At 39.4% G+C, this 22797-nt stretch overlaps 1 protein-coding gene across 1 annotated transcript in view; it reads left to right on the top strand.

Moving 5' to 3' along the window:
* LOC126278809 (neural-cadherin-like) overlaps nucleotides 1-20314 on the top strand; it is a 178321-nt gene extending 158007 nt beyond the window's left edge. Inside the window, exons 19-22 of the mRNA XM_049979083.1 lie at nucleotides 1463-1807; nucleotides 7020-7133; nucleotides 7276-7462; nucleotides 20121-20314. Of these exons, the coding sequence (XP_049835040.1) occupies nucleotides 1463-1807; nucleotides 7020-7133; nucleotides 7276-7462; nucleotides 20121-20314 (840 nt within the window). The remainder of the gene's footprint in view (nucleotides 1-1462; nucleotides 1808-7019; nucleotides 7134-7275; nucleotides 7463-20120) is intronic.
* The last annotated feature ends 2483 nt before the right edge of the window (nucleotides 20315-22797 follow it).

Raw genomic sequence — 22797 nt, 5'->3', positions numbered from 1 at the left:
TTTTACTTTCCTGAGATAAATACTCGCCTTTCAAAACAATAGCATATTTTATCTCATCTTTGGCATCATCTACTCCATTGAAAACATTAATCTCTGCACAATCATTACATGAAATAATTGCATTATCATCAGTATTTGTTGTATTTGGTACATCAGGGTTTTCAACATTAATCATAGTATTTTTCTTGAGTTATAAACCAATGTCCAACACAGAATTTAATTGTTTATACCTTTCTTTGACAGCAAATTTCAATTCATAAATTTCTAACTCAACCTTTACAAGCTTAAATTCGATACTTATTTCATTTTTAATATCAAGAGTTTTATTACCCAGTCCATCTAAGTTATTACCCATTTTGTCAACTTTTATCAGCCAGTCTACCTACATTATTACATATTTTTGTTATGATATTATCCCTTTCTTGTAATTTACTACTTAGAGTGTCTATTAAGCCACTGAATGATTGTAGCGTATTATTACTTTCTTCCAGCAATTTTGTCATTTCTCTTGAGAGTATTTTGATGTCCTTTTGAGTCAGTCCATGATATCCATCCCCATTGTTTTTGTCCCAATTCAGAATTTTTTTAAATTGATTTCAAAGGATTATGAGGCCAAAATTTCAAAAAGTTTCATGACACACAGTGTTTCTTAAACATCCTTCTAAAATCTGTTGCCTGGCTCAGCTCTTCTGAATCAGCCAACCAAAACACTGTTCTCCTACCTGCTAGTCATTTTATGAAATGAATCATAATTTTATATTAGTGTGTCAGTTCCCTCAAACTTGTAATTTCACAATCAGTGATCATCTAACAACAGAACTCACAAGAATGTGTAATGTAAGTTAGACAGAAAATATCTTTTCATCAAACATGTATAGTATTTATCTCTATCTATATTTTCTCTAGTCAAATTATTAATGTTTTAAATTCATTGATCATATTTTAGCCATTCCATTAAACATTTATTTTTGTGTATCTGTCACTAATGGCTTGTACGTAAGTATCTAATGGAAGATTAGAACACTGCCAACAGAAAACTAATTGTTGTTACTTTTATGCACCATTATTGACAGCAAAAAATTGAAAATACTTTTGTTTAAAAATCAGAGTAATTCTGTCAAAAGGACCTATCAGCATCATGGTTATACTAAGATATCAGGAAGTTTCAATAACATTACCAGTGCTAATGCAATGAAGACATGGCAGATGAAACTTTTATAGCTAATTTTGACAAATCGCAACTACGTGACACAATATCTCAAATTACTAATAGAATATTGGATGTCAGTTTGTTAATACTCCACAACACTTTGTTTTAAATATTTGCTGTTTAAGAGCATGTCCAAATCATGTTTTAATTGGCTGGAATACAAACCATGAAACTATATATTTGTGTTTTTGCAATTCATATTTTACAAAAGATCCAAAATGTTTACTCAGAATTGATACACTTTTCTAACAGATTTTGGACTTGGCTGATACATTGTTGTCAGCTGGCACAGTAGCTGACTGCCTTCAAACAAAACTTGCATGCAGCACAGTAAACTGCTCTGGGCATGGAGTCTGTCAAGCTGACTTTACAGAGAGAGCACCATGGTGTTTGTGTGATGCTGGTTGGAGTGGGCCCTCATGTTCTTCACCTACACAACCAGTCACATTTCTACCTCATAGCTACATTAAGTTTGCACTATCTTTTGAAATTGGCCATTTCACAACACTTATGCAGTTAAGATTCAGGACTGAGGAGAAAGACGGTGAGCTGTTTCGTCTTGCTGACCAGCAGTCACTTGAATATGCAGTGCTTGAGGTTTGTTGCTCTTGTAGTATTCTAGTCTTCAAATTAGAATTGTGATTTAATTGTGCAACATTTAAAGTTATATTGTTCCTTCTTACAGAAGGGAATACAGCAAGGTTTCTATTTGTCTTTCTTAAGTGTTCTTTTGTTAAGAAAGAGAAAGTGAAAATATTATTTCAGTTTTATTTGGTTTAGCAGATAGATAATGAATTCTTGATCTTGAATTATTTGTTTAATTTAATTTCAGTTTTTATATTGTCATGTAGAAGAAGGTGTAATTAGATGAATGATGAACACTAACTTCACTTAACAAAGGTTTATTCAGCACTTGCACATACAAGAGCACGGAGCGAACTGCCTCTGGCCAGAACACATATGGTATATATACTGTCGCAGAAGAAGCTGAGTAGCACAGTCACTGTAGTGTAATGGTAACGGTACTAGACTGTTATCTTTCTAGCACTGACTCCAGGAATTATCACTTCATCCAGCACACAGAGTCTCCACACACTTGGATGTACATCTTCCTGTCCACAGTATCTCATCTCTTCTAGCATAGTCATGAAGCTTTCAAAAAGTCCCATCTGAGGATGATGTCATGACTACACTCTTGTAAGATGATGAATTCTAAGGGCTGTGTACGGCCACTTATACCCGTATGAATGACACATCTTCCTGTAGTTTTCACATATTTCCCATTAGCCACCTTCAGCAGAGATGTTTTGCTGTCGACAAATACGGTTTTCTGCAACTGGTGATGGTACTTCTCTGAAATGAGTGAATATGATGCTCCAGAGTCCACAAGAGCTTGCGTTTGTCAGCCATCCATGAGGATAGTGATGTAGTTTCCTATCATTTTTGTAGTGATCGTCGGCAGAGGATTTTTCTCTTCAGTGGCTTCACCTCTGAGGAAGGTTGCACCCTTCAGTTTTCCAGGTTGCAGCGGCTAGGTGACTGGCTGGAGCTCCTAAAAAGTGATGGAGACCTTGATCGGTATGTTGGGGAATGTCCTCTCCAGTGGCTAGCTTGTGGTGATGGTGACCTACATCATGTTGCACCCACATCTTCTTGTTCATCTTTGTCATCCCAGAGTTGGCATCGGCTAAGATCAGTCTGCTGTCTTCTGGTGCAGGTGCCATCTGCCACCATTCTCAACAATAGCACACCACATGTCCCGGTTGTCCACAGTGGAAACATGTTGTTGTTGTTGTTGTTGTTGTTGTTGTTGTTGTCTTCAGTCCTGAGACTGGTTTGATGCAGCTCTCCATACTACTCCATCCTGTGCAAACTTCTTCATCTCCCAGTACTTACTGCAACCTACATCCTTCTGAAACTGCTTAGTTTATTCATTTCTTGGTCTCCCTCTACGATTTTTACCCTTCACGCTGCCCTCCAATGCTAAATTTGTGATCCCTTGATGCCTCAGAACATGTCCTACCAACCGGTCCCTTCTTCTTGTCAAGTTGTGCCACAAACTCCTCTTCTCCCCAATTCTATTCAATACCTCCTCATTAGTTATGTGATCTATCCATCTAATCTTCAGCATTGTTCTGTAGCAAGTGGAAACATACTGGTAGGTTATCCTGGGTCCTCCAGACATCAGTCTTCCTTGGTGCCCAAACAGGTTTCTCATGCGGCATTGTAGGAATGAAACTTCACCTGGGTCTTGACTTTTTCATCATTTTAAAGGGGAATGAAGGACAAGAGATTGGGTTCAATGTCTGTTCCACTTCCTCCCTTATGACCTCTTGAAGCATTTTGGTATTTTGCATGCTGTGCAATCCCACTTCCTCTCTCACTATCTGATGAAGAACACTTGTGAAAGCAGTTGCTTCACAGACATCGATACAATGTTTGGAAGCTGTTCAAACTTCTTGTGTACAATTCTTTTTTGATCAATTGTCTCACATACTGGCACCATTTTATGAAGTCATCTGCTGTCAAAACCTCCTTCATGAGTAGGGCTTGATACATGTCCTCAGCAACACCTTTCATGAGATGTGCAACCTTACTTCTTCCTTCATTCTAGGATCCACTATTTTACACAGCTCCGAGACGTCTTGAATGCAGGATGCTGTCGTTTCTCCAGGACGCTGTGCCCTGCACTTTAATTTATCTTCAGCCTTGCACTTCTGTCATTGTGTGTCACCAAAATACTTGCGCAGTTCCACCTGGAATACTCCCCAGCTTTTGAACTTCTCCTTGTTGTTCTCATACCCTTGCTTGATAGTGCCCTCCAAGTAGAAAAATATGTTAGCCAAGCACTCGGTGTCATCCCATTTGTTAAATTTGGCTATACACTCATATACCTTCAGCCACTTGTTTGGATCTTGGCCATCATCACCATCCTGGAAGGATGTCTCATGTGGTGGCACACAGTTGCTGTTATCATAACATCCTCTTCTTCTTATGTCTCCAATAGATTACGATCTGTTGAATATGACTCAAACTTGTGTTTCTTGCCATGTAAACGGCGCCTCTGCTGTGGCCTGATGGGAGCCACTGTATCATCAATAATGTGCGCTATCACTACGAGACAAGATATTCTAGCTCAACTATTACCAGATTACTAAGTAACAAGAGAAGAAGCTACTTGCCATTCTTCAAGAGTTCTCTGAATGCTTCAATCCATAAGTGAAGAGCAAATTAGACAAATTGATGGTGAAGCACTGGATTAGCACTGGAGACCATCAACCAATAAGCCAGAGAGCATACTGTGTGTCAGCAACGGAATGTCAAATAATTCTCAACAAGGTAGAGAAAATGGTGAAGAATGACATCAATCAGCCTTTTGAGAGCCCATGGTTATCACCAGTCATTCTTGTCAGGAAGAAGGATGGCAGTTGGAGCTTTTGTGTTGATTAACAGGAAGCGTAATAAGAAAACTAAAAAAGATGTTTACCCTCTTCCACGAATTGACAATACACTAGATTGTCTGAAGGGGGCTAAGTTTTTCTAAATCATGGACATGTGCTCAGGATACTCATCAAAGTAGAAGAGGCTTATCATGAGAAAACTGCATTCATCACCCCTTAGTATGAGTTTAAGGTAATGCCGTTTAGTTTGTGCAGTGCACCAGCAACTTTTGAATGGATGGTCGATAATCTTCTAAGTCACCGAAGTGGACAATGTGTCTTTGCTATTTAGATGACACTATAGTCTTCTCAAAGACATTTGATGAACACATAAAAAGACTGAGGGCCATTCTTAAGTGTCTCCAACAAGGTGGACTGAAACTTAATCCAAGAAAGTGTCTCTTTGGAGCAAAAGAAATCAAAACACTTGGACGCCTTGTGTCAAACAAAGGTGTGTGGCCAGACCCAGTAAATGTGAGATCTATAACGGAATTTCCTATTCCTAAAAGTATTAGAGATGTGAGAAGCTTCCTCGGATTATGTTCTTATTACCATCGTTTTATCAAAGACTTTTGTATCAAAGCCAGCCCACTCCAAGAGTTGTTAAAAGCTGATGCTAAATTTATCTGGGGTAGTGGTCAACAAGATTCTTTTGATGTGCTGTGAAAACCTGTGACGACTGACCCTGTACTTGGTCTGTATGCTGAGAGGACACCTATACAGAACTACCCACAGATGCCAGGGGTATGGAATTGGTGCTGTTCTGGTACAAATTTCAGATGGAAAAGAGAAGATTATAGCCTATGCTTCTAGGACACTTACAAAAGCTGAGAGAAACTACTACAATAAAGTCACATAGAAGAAGGTGTAATTAGATGAATGACAAACACTAACTTCACTTATTTATTCAGGACTTGCACATACAAGTGTGTGGAGCGAACTGCCTCTGGCCAGAACACATACGGTATATATACAGTTACAGAACATTCCAGTACAATGATTCTTGACATTTGTGGATACTTCTAGAATGTACTCGAACTGAATATTGAAATTAAAATTTTACAGTTCAGGTGAGTTTTGAACTCACTACCCTCCATGCAACAGTCTCGTATCATTACCACTACACTACAGTGAGTGTGCTACTAAGCTTCTTCTGCAATAATATTAATATACAGAAAACAGTAATACTGGCTGTTATTTTTAAGAAGTACATGTTTTTTAAACTCAACAGGCTTGCTTATTACTATTTTGTGGGCCAAAATCACTAAATTAGAAAAGTAATTATTTATACATTTGGATGAGTGTTAAGACAGGAAAGTAGGTTCACAGCAGCTTAATTGATGTCTTGCCAACTCATATCTATACAGTGAAACTCATATCTCCAAATCTTAGAAAATATATTCCAAACACATAACATGATGCTTTGAGTCATTCATACAATGACTGATATTAAAATTTTATTTTTAGATTTTTAGATTTATAACACAATTTTCTTCACTATTCCTTGTCCTTCTTGTCACTCTTCATCTGTTTGGGATTTTAATAGTCAGTTGACAATATTAGTGTTTCATCATAAATTTAGGAAATAAGTTAATATTTTAGTTTCACTGGAACCAGGTTTGAAGGATGGTTTCATTTATGATTTCTTTTTTATTCTTCTCATTATGAGTACTTGATCTCTTTACTTGAACAGTATGTTTAATTCATTCCTGATGAAAAAACACTTTAGTGAAGTAACAACAACAGTGACACTGTTTCATACTATATTTTTAGTATTTATGAAAAAATGTGTTGTAAAAGAATATTTAATTCACTACTGCTGAGAGGAGTAACCTGAGTTTTAGTTACATACAACATTCAAGGTTTCATTAAGCAGGCATATTCCTTTTAACATTAGAAGAAGTGCTTTCAACTCATTTCTACTTTTTGGGTCAGTACAGAACTAATTATTCTGCTCCCTTTTCTGTTTATCTCACTTTTCATTCTTCTAAAATACAAATAAGAGAGGCAAACATTTAGCTTTCCAACTCAGTTATATTCTGTAGTTTTCTTAGTTGCATTTTTTAAGGTGTAATGTCAGAATTTACACTCACATTCTTTCCACAGTCATTTCTCTCTCTTCCATCCTCCATCTTCCTATGGCTCATCTGCTGTACATCTGCCCAATTTTTACCCTCTCCTGTCATGTCATCTCTTCTTTTCATTTTGTGTACTGAACTGCTTGGTACCAGTTTTTACCTTGATAAATGTCTTCTCACTGTAGACTGTGTGCAAAATAGTTGTCATTAACTTAATATTATACAAGAGCATTAGGAAATTAATCATGGCCTGTTTAAATAGTAATAGAATGGCTTTTATTTCTATTACAGATAAATAATGGAAACCTATACTTTCGTTATAACTTAAACAGAATGAATATTGAAGAGAAGTACATCTGCTTATGTTTTATTTCTGTTGATGATGGATACTGGCACACAGCAAAGGTAGGTCCAATAACAGAGCAATTAAGAATGAAATTATTGAGGGATAAACCAGAAAGATCCTTTTCTTGGTAATATTTTTATAGCATTAGTGTTATGTCATCAGTTATACCCTTCTCCCAAATGTGTTTTAACTATTTTTCAGGTTTCTCGGTATGGCTCTTTATCAATATTGGAACTAGATGACGGCGAATTCTTGAGAAGAAATCAGACATCACTGTTTGAAGGTCACCAGTGGTTGGTAATTGACAAACAAGAAGGTGCTCATGCTGGTGGGAAGGCAGAGCATACTGGCATAAATACATTAGAAATAAATGCTGATTACAGAAATGGTAATAATAAGCAACTGAATATGGTTACTATTTTGCAGTGGAAACCATTATTCTTTATTCACATTCAGATATAATATGTAAATAATCATGAGTAACACTGTACTAGTCACATTTATTGCCTCATTTGGTAAACTTTCACATGATGATATTTGAGGTTGCTTCACTAGATGGCATCACTTCTGATACTAATTTTGAGATTTTTTGCTGTTAAAAGAAATCAGTGGTTATCTATTTTCATCACACACAAACTGAATAACCGGACATCACCCATTGGTATTTTTTGTGATCTCCCAAAGGCCTTTGACTGTGTAAATCATGGAATTCTTTTAGATAAGCTAAATCATTATGGTTTGAGGGGGGCAGTGCACAAATGGTTTAATTCATACTTAACTGGAAGAATTCAGAAAGTTGAAATAAGTGGTTCATGTAATGTTAATACAACAGCTGATTCCTCAAACTGGGGGGGCTATCAAGTACGGGGTCCCACAGGGTTCGGTCTTAGGTCCTTTACTGTTCTTGATATACATTAATGACTTACCATTCCATATTGATGAAGATGCAAAGTTAGTTCTTTTTGCTGATGATACAAGTATAGTAATAACATCTAAAAACCAAGAACTAAGTGATGTAATTGTAAATGATGTTTTTCACAAAATTATTAAGTGGTTCTCAGCAAACAGACTCTCTTTAAATTTTGATAAAACACAGTATATACAGTTCCATACAGTAAATGGCACAACTCCAGTAATAAATATAGACTTTGAACAGAAGTCTGTAGCTAAGGTAGAATTTTCAAAATTTTTAGGTGTGTCCATTGATGAGAGGTTAAACTGGAAGCAACACATTGAGTTCAGCTACGAATGCTATTAGGGTTATTGCAAATTTTGGTGATAAGAATCTCAGTAAATTAGCTTACTATGCCTACTTTCATTCACTGCGTTCGTATGGTATCATATTCTGGGGTAATTCATCGTTGAGTAGAAAAGTATTCATTGCTCAAAAACGTGTAATCAGAATAATTGCTGGAGCCCACCCACGGTCATCCTGCAGACATCTATTTAAGGATCTAGGGATCCTCATAGTAACCTCACAGTATATATATTCACTTATGAAATTTGTTGTTAATAATCCAACCCAGTTCAAAAGTAATAGCAGTGTGCATAGCTATAACACCAGGAGAAAGGATGATCTTCACTATGCAGGGTTAAATCTGACTTTGGCACAGAAGGGGTTAAATTATGCTGCCACAAAAGTCTTTGGTCACCTACCAAACAGCATCAAAAGCCTGACAGATAGTCATCCAACATTTAAAAATAAATTAAAAGAATTTCTAGATGACAACTCCTTCTACTCATTGGCTGAATTTTTAGATATAAATTAAGGGAGGGAAAAAAACTAACTTAAGCATTAGTGTCATGCAATATTTTGTGTAATGTAATATCTTGTACAGACATCTTTCATTAACCTGACACGTTCCACATCATTACGAAGTGTCGTATTCATGATCTATGGAACAAGTATTAATCTAATCTAATCTAATCTAATCTAATCTATTATCCATTCACTGCAATGCTTAGTAATTTCTAATATCAGGATACATTGCTATAGTTTTCTATCAATTTGCAAAGGAAATGAAGTTGTGTCGCGTGGCTCAGCAGTGATAGCAAATAAATTTGGTTATTTTACTCTCTGGAAGCTATTTATATCAGAGGACAACCACTAAAGAAGAAAATAAGTAATATTCATTGATAAGGAAGAGTCTGACCTTTATTTAAAAAGTATAACAAAAATTAAAATAAGTACCTGATGGTTGAAGAAAAAGAATGGAGTTTTATATGAGAGTCAAACATGGGATGTAGATATGTGTAAGCTGGGATAAATAACATGCAGTTCAGAATTATTATGAACAAAAATGCAAGATGTTCCAGTGGTCTCATTGACTGATTGATATGGAACACATCCAAAACTATTTCAGCACAGTAGAGTAACAATTGATATTTTTCTCCAGGGAACATTAACAGTTGAATTAATCATGTCTCCACCTGTGTGCTATGAGTCAACTGAATTTACTTTATTCTGTAATTAAAATGGCTGTTAATTAACTCCCTATTCAGTGTTTGCAAGATCTTTTACTTTAAAAAGCTGCAATTCAGTTGTTACTTACCAAACAAGTCATTATGCGAACAGGATTGGTAATCGGGAAATAGAAAACTTAATTTCCATGTATGTCATAGCTCATATATATTTACACTTGACACTGAATCCATACAGAACAAAGTGTAACAAAGAACTAACTAAAGTAGAGTTGAGATGGAGGCTCGACATAGCACTTAGAGTTCACAGATATTAAGTTTCATGGTCGATATGAACTATCGATGCGACACAGCCCCCCCCCCCCCCCCCCCTCCAGCAGTACGGAGTACTACAGATGTCCAAGGGTGAGGGCATGCAGGCGTCAACATCAGGTGCACCACAAGTCCTTCCAGCTCAAACGAGGTAGGTTGAGCAGATGGAGTGGTGATGAGAGACAGGTCCACTTTGTAGTCAGTCAGCCACCATGGCCAGATGAGATGGCAGCTGGCTCAAGAGTAAGCAGACGGGGCAGTCGATGGCATGGTGGAGGCCTGTGTGGCCCTTAAGTGGATTGAGCTGTCCATAGAGAGGCTCAGTCACACTTGAGTGGGAGTGAGAGGTTGTGTGCAATGTTGAAGTGTAAGGGACTGTCTGATGGCAGAACCTTGGTATCTGCCAAAAGAATGAGCACTCGGTCATTGAGCATCACTATAGAAACATTGTTCACTCGGTGCAGCACAACACTGCAGGACAAACTGATAGTAGTTGTGTGTGTCTCCGACATTGGAGGTGAGGGTGCAAAACCTGTGCAGGGTGAAACAAGGGGCAAGGAAACCAGTGAATGGTAGAGAACAGTCTTTGGTGGGAGAGCTGTGTGGTGAGGTTGATGGGAGCACAACTTCACTCTCGATCAAGTATGGATTGTCTGCAGAGTCCGACTGCGGTGGTGTGAGACCATCAGGGTTGATGAAAGCCAGTTTCAGGCGATGCAGAGAAACTTTCTGTGTGCAGTCTTTAATCATGATATCAAAAGTCGTGTCCCCACGCCACTGGACCTTGTAGAGGCCAAGATAAGGAGGTTGAAGAGGCTGCCTAACTGCATCTTCACGCAGTATCACATGTGAGCAGTCAGAGAGTGCGGTGGGAACATAAGTCTCAGGCGGTGAGTGACTGATGGGTGGGTGCAAACATGTTTGTTGAAAATGCTTGCGCATCCAGCTAATGAAATCTGGTGTGGGGGTGAGGTCCTCGCTAACCTGGGAAAGAATAAGTTCCCCTGGTTGGACTGGATTCTCACCAAAAACAAATTAAGATATAGTCCCCTGTAGTTTAGGCTTATAGGTCGAGTGTAGACCAAGTAGCATCCACAGGAGAGCTTCCGACCAGAGACAATCATGGCATCAAATGGCCGTCTTGAGGGTGCAGTGCCATCTCTCCACCAACCCATTGCTTTGTGGGTGATAGGCAGTAGTGTGGATATTTTTAATACCGCAGACATTGCAGAGGATGGTGAAAAGGGGGGATTCGAATTGTCGACCCTGATCAGTGGTGATAGGGGTCGGGCACCCGAAATGAGCATTCCACGAGCCAATGAATGCCTTGGCTACCATCTTGGCAGTAATGTTAGGGAGAGGGACAGCCTTGGCCCAGTGAGACAAATGGTCGATAGCTATGGCCCTCCAAAAGAGGAAGAGGCCTGATCAGATCAATATGAATGTGACAGAATCGTCCTGTGGGAACTTGCCAGTGGCACGCAGGTGTGGCAGCTGGTCTTGTTGTGCTGGCAAGTGATGCAGCTGCATGCCCACGTTTGACAGTCCCGTTTGATATTTTTCCAAATAAAATGTTCTGACACAAGACGTATGGTGGCTCGAGCTCTCGGGTGGGCTAGGTTATGCAAGGCATTGAAAACCTATTGGCACAGCCTGGGTGGGAGCAAAGGACGTAGGGTGCCAGTTGAAGAATCACATCACACCTTGTCAGAAATGCCAGGAAATTTAGCCTTTGTGAAAACAAGTGATGTTTGTGGGTCTCACAGGAGAGCCTGAGAATCTTCATCAGAAGCTTGGAGGGAGGCCAGATCGGAAAGATCAATGATGTGGGAAACAGCACTGATCCACAAGAAGAAATCTGCAGCGATGTTATCTGTGCCCTTGATGTAACAGACATCTGTTATGAATTGAGAAACCAGCTCAAAGTGGCGGTAACATCAAGGGGACGGGTCCTCAGGTGGGTTGCAGAACACTTTTGCCAGTAGTTTGTGATCAGTGAGGATGAAAAACGAACGTCCCTTGACATCAGGGCAGAAATGCTTGATTGCCTCATAAACAGCAAGGAGCTCTCTATCGAATTCAGAATATTTTCTCTGATCCATAGATAGTTTCTTGAAGAAGAAATGAAGGGGAGAAATCGTGTTGGCCTTGTGTTCTTGTGACACTGCCCTCACCGTGATGTCACTGGCGTCTGTAGTGATGAATAACTTGGGTGAGGGGTCAGAGTGGGCAAGTGTCACAGCATGAGCTAAAGAAGTCTTCAGAGCCTTGAAGGCGTCTAGCATTGAAACAGTCCAAGAGACGGGTTTGATACCGGAAGTTTGTTTGCCTGATAGCGTGACCGTCAGGGGTGCCTGAACATCGGAAGGCAGGTGGTGATGATAGTAATTGATGGTGCTGAGAAAACAGCATAGCGTTTTGTAAGTAGCCAAGGGCGGCACAGATGTGATAGCCAGCACACGAGATTTGGGAGGCTGTATTCCATTAGCAGAGATGGTGTAACCTGGGAAGGAGACTGACACCTGGTGTAACTGAAACCTGTCTTTGTTCACCTTGGCACCATTGGAGTTTGAGGTCTGGAGGACCATAGACAAATAATTTTCATGTTCCTCCGCTGAGCTGCTGAAAACGAGAATGTCATCTGGATAAACAAAGTTTAACTGGAACAGTCACAAGATAGAGTCAATGAAATGTTGCCACATTTGCGCCGCATTCTTTAGGCCGAACAGCATGAAGTGGTATTGGAATAAACTGAGTGGCGTGATAATAGCCATCTTCCAGCGCCACGGGAATCTGATGGTAGGCACTTTTACAGTCAATAATACTGAAAATTGTGGTGCCCGGTAACATATCAGTGAAGTCACTGATGTACAGTACCAGGTAGTTGTCCTTGATGATACAAGCATTTAAGTGTCTGTAATCACCGCACATTCAATCCGTCTTGTTTGGAGACAAGATGGATTGGTGAAGACCAGTTGCTGTCTGAAGGTTGCAGAACACCTGCCACCAAAAGATCATTAATCTACTTGATAGTTTTGAGGTGTCAGACCTTATGCCTAATAGGAGGGCCAGTAGTGGTAACTATCTTGTGTGTCATTCCATTAGTGATGGGAGAAACTGAGAACTGCACTTGAGATTGGCTAATGTCCTGGAACCAAGTCTATGGACGAGTAGGGGAAAGGTAGCACGAAATTCACTTGTCTCTCACGGGAGCACGGCATGCACTTGTGTGTGTGGGATGGGGGGGTGGGGGGAGTGGGGGATGCGTGCACTCGCAGCGCCAAGTGAAGGGGACTGGGTGGCGACTGTCCGCTGTTAACCTTGCACTGGACAATTGGCGCAGGCAAGAGCAGTGCTGGCATCGCACAAGGGGCCATAATGGCCACTGTGTCATGTGGCTGGTGAGTGAGAGAGGGGGAATGTTTATCAACATGCGCATTAGCTGTCTGAGTGGCAGGCATGGTTGCGACACGCGTGTGATTGTCATTAGCAGCACTCTTTGAAACACACGGCACTGAATGAGGCGAGCATGACGGGTGGTTGGAACATCACATGGTAGTAAAGTTTTTGGACTAACCTGGTAAGAGTTAGACCTAGGTTCATCCAAGCAATCTTGTTTAGGTGGTGGCACCGTGGACTGCAGTTCCAGAAGTGAGGTACGAGTCGCGACGATCTCGCTGTAAGTGGATGTGAAGCACCGTTTCAGCTTCTCGTTGTCCTGGTGGAGTTGCTTCGCCAAGTGTATTCTGACAGTAGGTCAGTAATGCAGGTCACACTGTTGCCCACAAGGGAGGAGCACTCACGTATGATATCATATGTTGCTGTGGAAGCAGAGCATTGGACATAAGTGCGGGTGCACAGTATGTGAGTGTTCGTAAGATGGTGGAGCACTGAACCCCATATGATGTTCAGAGATACTTCGTAATGAGACCAAAAATCCATACCAAGAACCACTTCATTGATGTCGACAATATAGAAAAAACCACAGAAAACGTGGAGAAGGAGATGGTGTCACCATAACCTTTACTGAGCCTCAAGTAGGTAATGTCAATGCGTTGAGAGCTCATAGAAGTAACTTCGTCTGTGAAGAAGCAGGTGGAGCCATCAAAGTAGGTATGATCTACACGTCAGCATCAGTGTTGACCAGAAAAGCTAGACCTGATGCAATGTCAGTCACATAGAGATGACCACTTGGCTGGGCAGACGATTGAACAGAGTGTAATGTAAGAGGACGCCTGTTAGGTTCCCCACAGGACTCGGCGTCTCTTAGTTCCTGTGGTCAGCATTTGGGTGTTGGTATGGCAACCTGCACTTCTTGGCATCATCGTCGAACACTTTGGGGTATCAGCAGAAAGAGTGGGCATGGTGAGGAGGTGGAGACTGCAACACCGGGGGCGGCTTGTCCTCATTGATTTGTTCCGGTAAGTAGACCAGTATGTAAGGTGTATGAGCAATCATGGAGTGCTCGGACAGTGAAGAGAGTGAGCTGATGGTGCCAGAAGAAGTAGATGAGGTGACAGCAGAGCGAGCCCTGCCTCTGCTGGCTGAAGGTCAGTACGCTGGGGTGGCTGTTCTGATGAACAGTGTGAATGAACTGGCTGATGTTGCTGCAGCAGCGAATACAACTGGTCAGTGATGTGTAGGGGGAGCTGATGGACTCGAATGAGCATGGTAACAGATGGATCTGTAGATCAGTAGGTAGTTTGGCAGACCACACAGCCCATAGCATGGCGTCAGGCATAGTATGCTCATTCACAAGCAATCAAAGGCGGTGCCAGAGTTGTGAGGAGGTGCGTTCCCCCAGGTGCTCTTCATATAGAACCTTGATTATTAACTCTTGTGGCGAGCAGGCAAGTCGTTCCATTATAGTCTTCTTTGCAAACTCAAATTTTGATGCAGGTGGCAGCGAAAGGATCAGGTCACAAATCAAATTTCAGTGGTCGTGGAAGTGTGTGGCAAGGCAGAGGAACTGAGTTGTCATCAGACACATGATGTAACTCAAACAGATGCTCAACAAGTGTGAATCATGACGCCGGGTTGTCCTCATGTAAGTGCAGTAGCTTTGGCAGGCAGCCAGGAGGGGGTGACGACAGCGGATTCGGTGTCTCCTGGGGTAGTGACTGAACTGAGGTTAAGTAGGAGGCAGACACAGTAGGCCCAGATTTAAACCAGGTGAGCAAATCTGTAATAGCGGCAGCTGGTATAGTTGACTGTGTGTCATGAAAACACAGTGAGGCAGGCACGAACGATGGATAGACGGCACATGAGGGGGGTCCAGAAACTGGACCATGAGTGATGAGTGCTGGATGTGTACGACCCACTTCCAGAACAGAGCGAGAGACCGGCACAGAAGACACAGGCGGTGCTGTGGGAGCAGCAGGCAGTTGACTGACCAGATACAGGGACCCTCGCAAGTGAGGGGGGGGGGGGGGGGTTGAGAAAGCCACCCGCGTGGAAACTATCTGATGCATAACACGCCCTTAGTGCATGTAGCGGGCCACTGAGGCAGGGTAAGGGGTCCATGTTATGCGAAACACTGAATTGTACATCTAAATTAGACACAACTGGAACACCACATGCATGGAATGGATCCGGCATGGTTTGTAGTAATGGTGGCGTTGCACACAGCCCACCAGTAACTGATGTAGCATGCCGGTGGGTGACTAAACATGTTTTCGAATGGAGATCACTTTGTTCTTGAAACACACAATCTGAAGAGACACAATTCGAAATATTGTTCAGTTCACATTTCACTGTTGGATAGGCATAATTCGGTGACGTGAAGCCTGAGTCCATCATTCGCTCTAATGGCATAGTTGTCGACCACTGAAAAGTAATGAGGTTAGCACACAGTGTTGGTTAAGAATGTCAATCACTGTGCATAAATGAAGAAACAACGAAACTCAGTGAGCTGAGTTGTGCTTCCACATCTTCGAACAAGGCATTGTTTGGCATGGTCACTGCATAGTGCATATAACCTGTTGCATAAACACCAGTGCGGAAGACATGAAACACGGATGAACTGCAGGGTCACCACTATGGGAACGGGACTGGTAATCAGGATATAGAAAACCTAATTCCCATATATGTCATAGCTCGTATATTTTTACACTTGACACTGCATCCATACAGAATGAAGTATAACAAATAACTGACTAATGTTAAGATGGAGGCTCAACAGAGCACTTAGAGTTCACAGATATAAAGTTTTGTGGTTGATATGAACTATCAACGCCACACAATAAAGTCAGGACTGGTATTATGCTTGGAGTCCTCATACAATCTCCTTTTATTTTGACATGATATCCTTATCCCTTTTGTAATCCACTAGTTTGTTTTATGAGTAGAATTCAGCATTGTTGTTTTCTTGGGACTAGCCATTTCAAAAGAATGTTTGAATGTAGCCATAAACTTATCATATTTCTCATTGGTCTCACTACAGTCATATACATCTTTCCAACTTTCACCCTCTAGGAGAGAACAAAAATACTCCTCATATTTTATACTGAAATCCCTTACAGTGTGTTGTATTCAACTGGGAATTTGGTGTCCTGAAACATTCATTGCAAGAATTTGAACATAGTGATTGCTAAAATTCATGTTTACAACTTGTGTGTTATAGGCATATTTGCACGTATTTATCAAGATCTGATCAACAATAGATGCAGAGGTAGGTGTTTCAGGAGTTGGTTCAGTTACCATTGGATTGATGTTGAACTACTGTAGTAAATTTATAATGTCATCTCTGAATTTATTGGATTTCGAGAAATCAATATTAAAGTCACCACATATAATTATATTTTTCTTGGGAGAGTGAATTTCTTCCAAGATTTCCTCCATGTAATTGCAATACACTTTTTTTTCTCCATCTGGTGACCTGTATACAGAAATAATAACTGTATTTTGCCTTGGTAGTTCAGCAATAGACAGATCTATATCTTTTTCACAGGACAGTATATGGTATTTAGTTACACTATTGAATTCAATATTTTCTCTAACATATATACAAGTACCCCCAATGACTTGATATTTTCCTACAAAACATGCTTGCAAGTTTGAACTGAGGAAGGTAAGTTTGCTCTAACATATCTTGTTTGAGCCAGTGTTCTGTAAAGCATAGTACAGAAATACCATTTAGATCATTTAATATTATTTCTATTTCATTTAGTTTATTCAGGAGTGACTGAACATTTTAATGGAGTAATTTAAAATTAGGGACAGGGAGGGAATCACTTCTTGCTTGACCACTTACCTCGCTATTTGAGCTAGTGTACTTAGTGGTAAGAAATCCTCATGTTTTCCAGGGATGGTATTCATGGTGTTTCCTGTGTGGCTTGCTGGTTCTTTGTTTGTGGATTCCTGCCTTTCTTCTGTCGAAATGTTCCCAATTTTCACTTTTTTTCTGTCCTTTTCGCCCATCTGTCCATTAATGACTGCCTTGTTGCTGCGATTGATGGTTTGAAACTCAACCTAGTGTGTTGTTATGACTTTCATTGGGCTTATTTTTTTCTTTTATGAAATGGTCCACAACTGTCTGTTTTTTCGTGGGTATCACTTTCTCTTCTAGACTGACACTTTCTATCTGATAGTCCATTTGCATATGCTTTTTTCATATACTGATACTTGGTTTTTCAGTTTTTGCTATGTGTATGAAAGAAGCAAGCCTATTACAAATGTGAATCTTTCCTTGTTTGTTTAGATGTAAACCATCAGTTGTATATTCATTTTTTTTTAACCAGGCATTCGATTTTGAAATTCACAGATAATCTCTTCCTACACATGCCTTTGGCAGTGTTGATTTTTTCTAACATAATGCAGTTTGCAGCTTTGATTTTTCCATTTAGACTTGTGCGTCATGTCTAAGCGGTATTGGATGAATTATTACATATGTTTTTGCATGACTTTAAGTATGTATTCCAAAGAATTTTCATGTTCCTCTGTAATTCTTCCAGAGATTTATCAGTGTCATTTGTGTCACCAATAATGATTAAAGAATTGTTGATGAAGAAGTTATCAGTTAATTTGTCTGCATTTTTCACGCCTTCTTCAATTGGTGCCCCAGGTTGTATAATACTTTTCACATTGAATTTTTTGGCTAATTCATCTCGTAGTATACTCCCACAGTTTCTGCCATGACTGTTGCTTAAAACAAGAACTTTATTTCCTTTTGTGGTGTTGTTTGAGGCCTAACAGATTGCAAGTTTTCACATGAAACATTGTTACAGTTTTTCATTGCATTTTGCTCATTATGAGGTATTTGTGCTTCTTAATCCTTGATTTTAATCTTCATAACGCTCTTTTCTTCTTGCAACACTTTTTTTAAACTTTGCTCTTACAATTTGCACACGTTTTCTTTTTACTGGCAATATTTACAGTTTTCCAAGGAGATGCATGACATACTTTTGCACTGGCCGCCATGTTGCACTTATGCTCATGCATTCATGACTGAAGGAAAGGGCTCTGTAGTGACTACTGCCATTATGAAATACAAGAAATCTATTCACAAGTGCTCGCTTCTCTGAGCAAGACTCTCAATCAGACCCAAGATCACTGAGCACTGATCATATTGCCTCGAACAATGAAATAACATCACATTTCCTCTCAACCACTAAAGTTTCATTTCAGTCACCCCTCCCCTTCTGGGTGCTTGATTTATTTTGTCAGGCAGTGTATATATTATGGGTTAACTGCAATGAGACATTGCCTCAGACTGACTGTATGGAGTGAATGCAAAAGATATATGTTACTGGGAGAGGTGAGAAGTGGAGCGAGGGACAAAAAATAGGAGAGAGGAAGAAAATATGTCTGTAGAGGCAGTTCTCACAAGACCAACTGAGGGTAGAAGCATTTAACACACTGAAAGATAAGAGTGGGAAGAGGGAGCTATTGTGGAGACTATTAAGATAATGTAGAGAAGGAAGATGACCCAGAATGAGAGAAATTACCCAATACATGTAGTGTAGTTGCAAAACTGTAATTCAATATGCAACTACAGTCAACTGAAGGAAAAATACAAAGCCAGGGATGGCACATGTAGCTCATTTAAAGTTTAATTTGATTATTTACCAATATAATATTGAACAATAAATGGACGAGACATTAGTACCAATTGGACACAAATATTTCATGCATTGAGCTGTATCTAATGTTCACCTATTGTTTATTGGATATGTAAATTCTTAATAATTGCTCATAATTGCTCAGAAATATATGAAAATGTTTCAAATAAATTCTCTTCCCAACTTATTGATACCATTCTCCTTGCTTGCCTTAGATATGTGGGGATCATACCAACCCAAGATCTGCGATGCAGTGTTAAAGTGTCAGGCAATGTATCTGAATATGTCATATTTGATCCTACTCCAGTTAAGTGATTTTTATCTGTCTGTTATCCCTTAGTACCCCTCTGGAAATGTTTTGTAATGTGAAAAACACTGAGTGACACACGGTTTGGAGCCCACATTAACAGTAGCCCCTCTATAACTCGCTGACTAATACATTTCAAAGGTTGGAGAAATGCAATAGCATGTACCACAAGGAGCATGCCTTGTAAAGGACCATGGTGCAAACCAGTCTTCATGAAGATGACATTTTTGCTTTATTTTACAGCAGAACCAATGTATATTCTAAACCAATGGCAAGACAGTAAAATTTGTACAAATTTTTTCATCTTATGTTTTAGTGGCCTGTCTCATTATCCATCGAAACTTAGCTTTTTATCATTTACCACTAACACCCACAAAAAGTAAATTTGTTGCTTAAAAAGTGCAAAATGAGATTCTTATATGTTCTTCAGCTTTTCATTAGCTTTCGTTTCTGTATCACTTTTTTAAAAAGTTGGTGTTTATTAATCCTTGCTGAATTACACTGAAGAATGTACTGGAAAACAGCAGAGAGTGAATGTATTCTGAAGAAACTAGCATTTATGTTTCATCAGAAAATTAAGATATGCTTGAAGCAAAATGCTCTGCACTTTTTTTTCATCAGTGAGCAGGTTCCAATCATTTGTGGTGTTCATTTGCACAACACAGAACTTTACACACTGAGTTTCATATGAAATTTTAAAACATTAATATATATTTCTGGTACTAAGTGCATAATGTGTGTCCCAATACATTGTTTCTCCTTCTTCCTTTTTCTCCTCAGTTGTGGCTTCAGAGCTTAACACTACCATTATTTCCATACCTATTTCTTCCTCCCTGCATTCAGCATTTTTATTCTTAATATAACTTCAGTTAATAGTAAATAATGGATCATTATTGTCATGTAATTAATTTAAAATGATGTAAATAAAATTGATGCTTTTGTAATAGGTTGTGTGGATGACATACGGTTAGATGGAAAACCTCTTCCATTGCCTCCAGTAGCCAATGTTACACAATGGGGACAGGCAACAGTGGCACTTAACTTGGAGTTTGGCTGTAGCTTTCCTTCAGACTGCAACTCAATAATTTGTACAGAACCAGTGAAATGTAATGACAAATTGAGACAACATAAATGTATGTAAGTTATTTTTTTTTTTACTGTCCTTCAGTTTTTGTATGAGCAATCATTTATCATCTACATTCTTTTAGAATAAGTCAGAGGTAAATAATGAACAATTAATACTCTGCAGATTTAAAAAATTATGCTACTAATGGAATTTCAGGATGAAAATAGCAAACAAAAATGGAGAAATGCAAACACTCACTTGCCACTGGTAACATTACTGACTGCTCTTGCTTCAATCATCATCTTCATTTAGTGTCCAGTAGATATACATAATACCCTGCAAGTTACCTAACAGTGTGTGGCAGAGAGTACTTCCAGTACCAGTAACTTGACCCACCTGCCCTGTTCTGCTCCCAAATGGCATGTGGAAAGAATGATTGTCAGTAAGGCTCTGTATTAGCCCTAATTTCTGAAATTTTCTCATTGTGGTCATTCTATGAGACATATGTGGCAAGAAGCAATATGTTGTCTGTCTGTTAACAGAAAGTGCTCTCTCAAAATTTAAACAGTAAAACTCTCTGTAATGCATAATGCCACTCTTGCACAATCTGCCATTGGAGTCTGTTGAACATCTCTGTAATATACTCATTCTGACTATGATCCCATGACAAAATGTGCTGCTGTTCATTGGATCTTCTCTATCCCTTTTATCACTCCTACCTGATAGAGATTCCAGATGAACAATACTCATGAATTGGTTGAGCAAGTGCCTTATAAGCCACTTCCTTTGTGCATGAGTTTATTGTTTTCTACATTGTTGTTCCACATAAGGTTGCTGTGGATAGTTAGACAGTAAATATTTTATGTTAGATACTGTTTCCAGCAATTTATCATCAATAGTATAGCTGTGCAGTAATAGATTTCTTTTCCTATGTGTGCACAATATGTTACATTTATTTACATTCTGGGTCAACTTCCATAGTCTGCACCATTTGTCAATTCTCTGTAGGCTATTCTGCAAAATGATAGTGTATTCTTGCATTGCTACTGTCTTATAGACAGCCACATCATCTGCAGACAGTCTTAAAGAGTTCCTGACACTTTCTGTTACATAATTTACAAACAAAGTAAATAGTAACAGTCTTATCACACTTTCTTGGAGGACTCCCAAAATTACCTTTACATCTGACAATTTTATTCTGTTAACCCTTGAGACAGCATACCTGTGTACAAAGTGCACCAACCATACATAACTTTATCTTGTACCATTTAACTGTTATTTTACAACTGCATGCCTATACCTATTCCTTTACTACTTCTTCAGCTACCACCATGATAAATTGTGTTGTCATATGTCTAAAAGAGTTGCAGTAGTACACAATAAACAGTGAGCTAAGTGAGAAAAAATTATGATCCATGCAAGAAACAGACACAGATTATGAGCTAGCAGCACATTTCCACAATGAGGCAACTATCTATGAGATATAGTAATGAAATAAGTGGTTTGTTGGGATCTCATACAGCTACATTATTTAATGCATTGATTTGGTCATTACCCGGTAACACTTATCTGTGGTAATGGAACGATATAATGAAAGTTTATTTTATTATTGTTTAGTTAAACAGTGCTTAGTTGATGTTATGAAGGTTTATTTAATTGTTGTTTAATAAAACCAAGATTAAACTGTGATTTTGCTCATACATGTTTATCTTGGTAACATAAAGCTAGCTATTCTTCACATATGTACAAAGTAGCTGCGCCCCCACGTGTGTTATGAAAAACAGGGCACCTGCTCAAGAGTTAAGAGCAACACACTGACTTCTGTCTGCAAGGAAGTCTTGAGCCCAATAAATCTTGTCTGATACTTGGTAAGCTCTTACATTTTTCACTTACTGGCAGTGCAGGACAGTGTCAGATGACTTCCCAAAGTGCACAAATATGGCATCAACCTAAGTTCCAATGTCCATAGTGCTATGGATCTCATGGAAGAACAGAGTGAACTGAGTTTTTCAAGATCTCTGTTTGCAGAATCTATGTTGATTTTTACATACGAAATTTTCATTCCCGAACATCACGATTCTTGACCAGGAAACATGTTCCATAATTCCTGCAACAAACTGATATCAATGTTACAAGCCTACAATTATGTACATCTGTCTTATGGCTTTTCTTGAAAATGGGAATGACCTGCACTTTTTTTCCAGTCATTAGGTACCACTTGTTGATTGAATGAACTACAATACACTGCTGCTAGAAGGGGACCAAGTTCTTTTATCTCAACTGCTGCCATTTTGATGTTCGTATGCTAACTGAAAGGAGGGACCATAGTACAGTATTCTGTGGTGCAACAATTCAGGAGACTGAATTCAGCATTTCAACCTTCTCTCTGTCATTTTCCTTTTTGGTGCCTCTGCCCTAGAATCTATGTGCAGTGCACATCTGACATGTTACAGGAACCCTAAAATTCTGTATCCAATAGTGGAGAATGAGAAATTCACATCTGATTCATCTGATACCACTGTAGAGTTCTCTGAGCCTCTGGTTTAGACCTTCCACTC

This window comes from Schistocerca gregaria, chromosome 6 (genome assembly GCF_023897955.1).
Source record: "Schistocerca gregaria isolate iqSchGreg1 chromosome 6, iqSchGreg1.2, whole genome shotgun sequence".
Classification (NCBI taxonomy): Eukaryota; Metazoa; Arthropoda; class Insecta; order Orthoptera; family Acrididae; genus Schistocerca; species Schistocerca gregaria.
Note: the sequence above shows the minus strand (reverse complement) of the source record. Positions and strands in the feature narration are given on the sequence as shown.